At 48.2% G+C, this 2,500-nt stretch overlaps 1 protein-coding gene across 1 annotated transcript in view; it reads left to right on the top strand.

The window, feature by feature from the left end:
- Positions 1-2,500, top strand: part of LOC308147926 (nesprin-2-like) — a gene marked incomplete at its 3' end in the record, with an annotated part of 28,148 nt that overhangs the window by 12,865 nt on the left and 12,783 nt on the right. Inside the window, exons 8-9 of the mRNA XM_080521316.1 lie at positions 467-666; positions 1,940-2,040. Of these exons, the coding sequence (XP_080377442.1) occupies positions 467-666; positions 1,940-2,040 (301 nt within the window). The remainder of the gene's footprint in view (positions 1-466; positions 667-1,939; positions 2,041-2,500) is intronic.

The raw sequence follows: 2,500 nt of genomic DNA, 5'->3' as shown, positions 1-2,500 counted from the left end.
GACTTTAGCTTTCAGAATTTTATAGGTCACATTTTTAGAATTCAGTTTTTTCTTCCTTTTTAATTTTTTTTTTTACAATCGTACAATTATTAATCTCAAAATTTCGAATGGTAAATTTTGGATTTTAATTGTAATTTTTATTCAATAACAATTCACGAGTTCACGATGTTTTTGTGACTTGGAGTTTTTGGGTTCTGAGTTTAAGATGTTGAGATTCTAAAGTCTAAAAGAAAAATATCTTTTTTTAAAAAGCCAGAACCCTTCAGCTCCGATATTCTTTCTTTCTATGACTTCCATATGTTACTGTAGAGTTCTGGGATTTTAAAATGTTTAGAACCATTAGCATGCTATGCTAGTGGCGCTCACCAGAGGATGCACCATTAGCATGCTATGCTAGTGGCGCTCACCAGAGGATGCACCATTAGCATGCTATGCTAGTGGCGCTCACCAGAGGATGTGCCGTCAGGGCCGGCTGTTCGGTGACGGTCCGGGACTTCAAGTCCAGCTGGAGGAGCGGTGTGGTCTTCCTTGCCGTCCTGTACGCCCTGCGGCCCGACCTGCTGGACCTGTCCAAGGCCAGGACCCGGAGCAACCGGCAGAACCTGGACGAGGCGTTCCGCATCGCGGAGCGAGAGCTGAACATCCCCAGGCTGCTGGAGCCCGACGGTCAGTTGCTATTCAGCGCCTGGACCTGTGAGGAGGCCTCCCCTCCTCTGGGGGGCGCCGCCGAGACCACACGGCCTGACACCGCCGCCACTAACTCACCTTCCACTTTGGTACTCGTGTTGATAATCACGGATTTTAATGTGAAAAATGACCCAAAAAAAACGGTCCTGTTAGCTGCTAACAGCTAGCTGCTAACAGTTAGCTGCTAACTGTTAGCAACTAGCTGTTAGCTGCAGAAACGCTTCAGTTTATTATTTAAAAATATCTTATTTTACAAACTTGATCAGATCTCTTATCTGATCAAGTCTCAAATAAGAGACTTGATCAGGGGGGGGTGGGGGGGGGGGGGGGGGGCAGATCGGGACACTTCCTGCCAGAAGGAGGGTTCCTGGTCAGTCTCCAGGTTCAAACCTTGAAAACAACCTTGAAAACAACCAGATGAAAGTTTTCTCTTCTTTTCCAGTTTGATTCTTGATTCTTTGCAGAAGATTTAATTTTATTTAACGTTGAATGTTTAGTGAAGAAACATTCTGACTTCTTTCGCTTTTTTATGTTTGTTGAAACTTTAATATTAAACAATAAACCTTGAAGCTTTTATTTTAACAACAAACAACAAACAACAAACAACAAACAACGAGAAGTGAAGGTGAAGCGTCGGTTTGAAACTCACTTCAACTTTTCTACTTTTTCTGTGCTGCGCAACATCGTGTGTGTGTGTGTGTGTGTGTGTGTGTGTGTGTGGGTGTGGGTGTGTGGGTGTGTGTGTGTGTGTGTGTGTGTGTGTGTGTGTGTGTGTGTGTGTGTGTGTGTGTGTGTGTGTGTGTGTGGTGTGTCGGAGTGATTGTGTGGATTGTTGTTACAGTGTAGCAGCGCATCAGTTGAGAGCCTCGGGCTCTGAGGGTGTGTGTGTGTGTGTGTGTGTGTGTGTGTGTGTGTGTGTGTGTGTGTGTGTGTGTGTGTGTGTGTGTGTGTGTGTGTGTGTGTGTGTGTGTGTGTGTGAGACTGATCAGCTGATCCTCCAGCTGCTTGTTTACGTCGTCCTGATATCAAACCCTGGTTTGTCTCCTGGGCTCTGCCTCTTCTCTTCCTCTCTTCCTCTCTTCTTCTCTTCCTCCACCTCCATTCTTCACATTCCTGCTGCTAAACTCCACCTGCAGCTCCACACACTCCATATAGCAGAGTGTGTGTGGGAGTCAGAGAGAGTGTGTGTGAGGAGAGTGTGTGTGTCAGAGTGTGTGAGGATCTTTAACCATGGATGCTGATGTGGATGCAGATGTGGACGTCCGGGACCCCGATGAGAAGTCCATCATGACCTACGTGGCTCAGTTCCTGCAGTACTCCAGAGACCTGCCCCGGACCAGGGACGACCAGCAGGTCAGTGCTGAGAGCTGAGAGAGCTGAGAGAGCCTCCAACACTGAGAGAGAGCTGAGAGAGCTGAGAGAGCCTCCAACACTGAGAGAGAACTGAGAGAGCTGAGAGAGCCTCCAACACTGAGAGAGAGCTGAGAGAGAGCTGAGAGAGCCTCCAACACTGAGAGAGAACTGAGAGAGCCGAGAGAGAGCTGAGAGAGCCGAGAGAGAGCCGAGAGAGCTGAGAGAGAGCCAAGAGAGAGCTGAGAGAGCCGAGAGAGCTGAGAGAGCCTCCAACACTGAGAGAGCTGAGAGAGCCTCAAACACTGAGAGACCTGAGAGAGCCTCCAACACAGAGAGCTGAGAGAGCCGAGAGAGCTGAGAGAGAGCTGAGAGAGCCTCCAACACTGAGAGAGCTGAGAGAGCCTCAAACACTGAGAGACCTGAGAGAGCCTCCAACACTGAGAGAGCTGAGAGAGCCTCA

Source organism: Blennius ocellaris (assembly GCF_963422515.1).
Source record: "Blennius ocellaris genome assembly, contig: SCAFFOLD_139, whole genome shotgun sequence".
NCBI classification, from domain to species: domain Eukaryota; kingdom Metazoa; phylum Chordata; class Actinopteri; order Blenniiformes; family Blenniidae; genus Blennius; species Blennius ocellaris.
The sequence above is the reverse complement of the archived record's forward strand: the minus strand, read 5'-3'. Positions and strand labels throughout refer to the sequence as shown.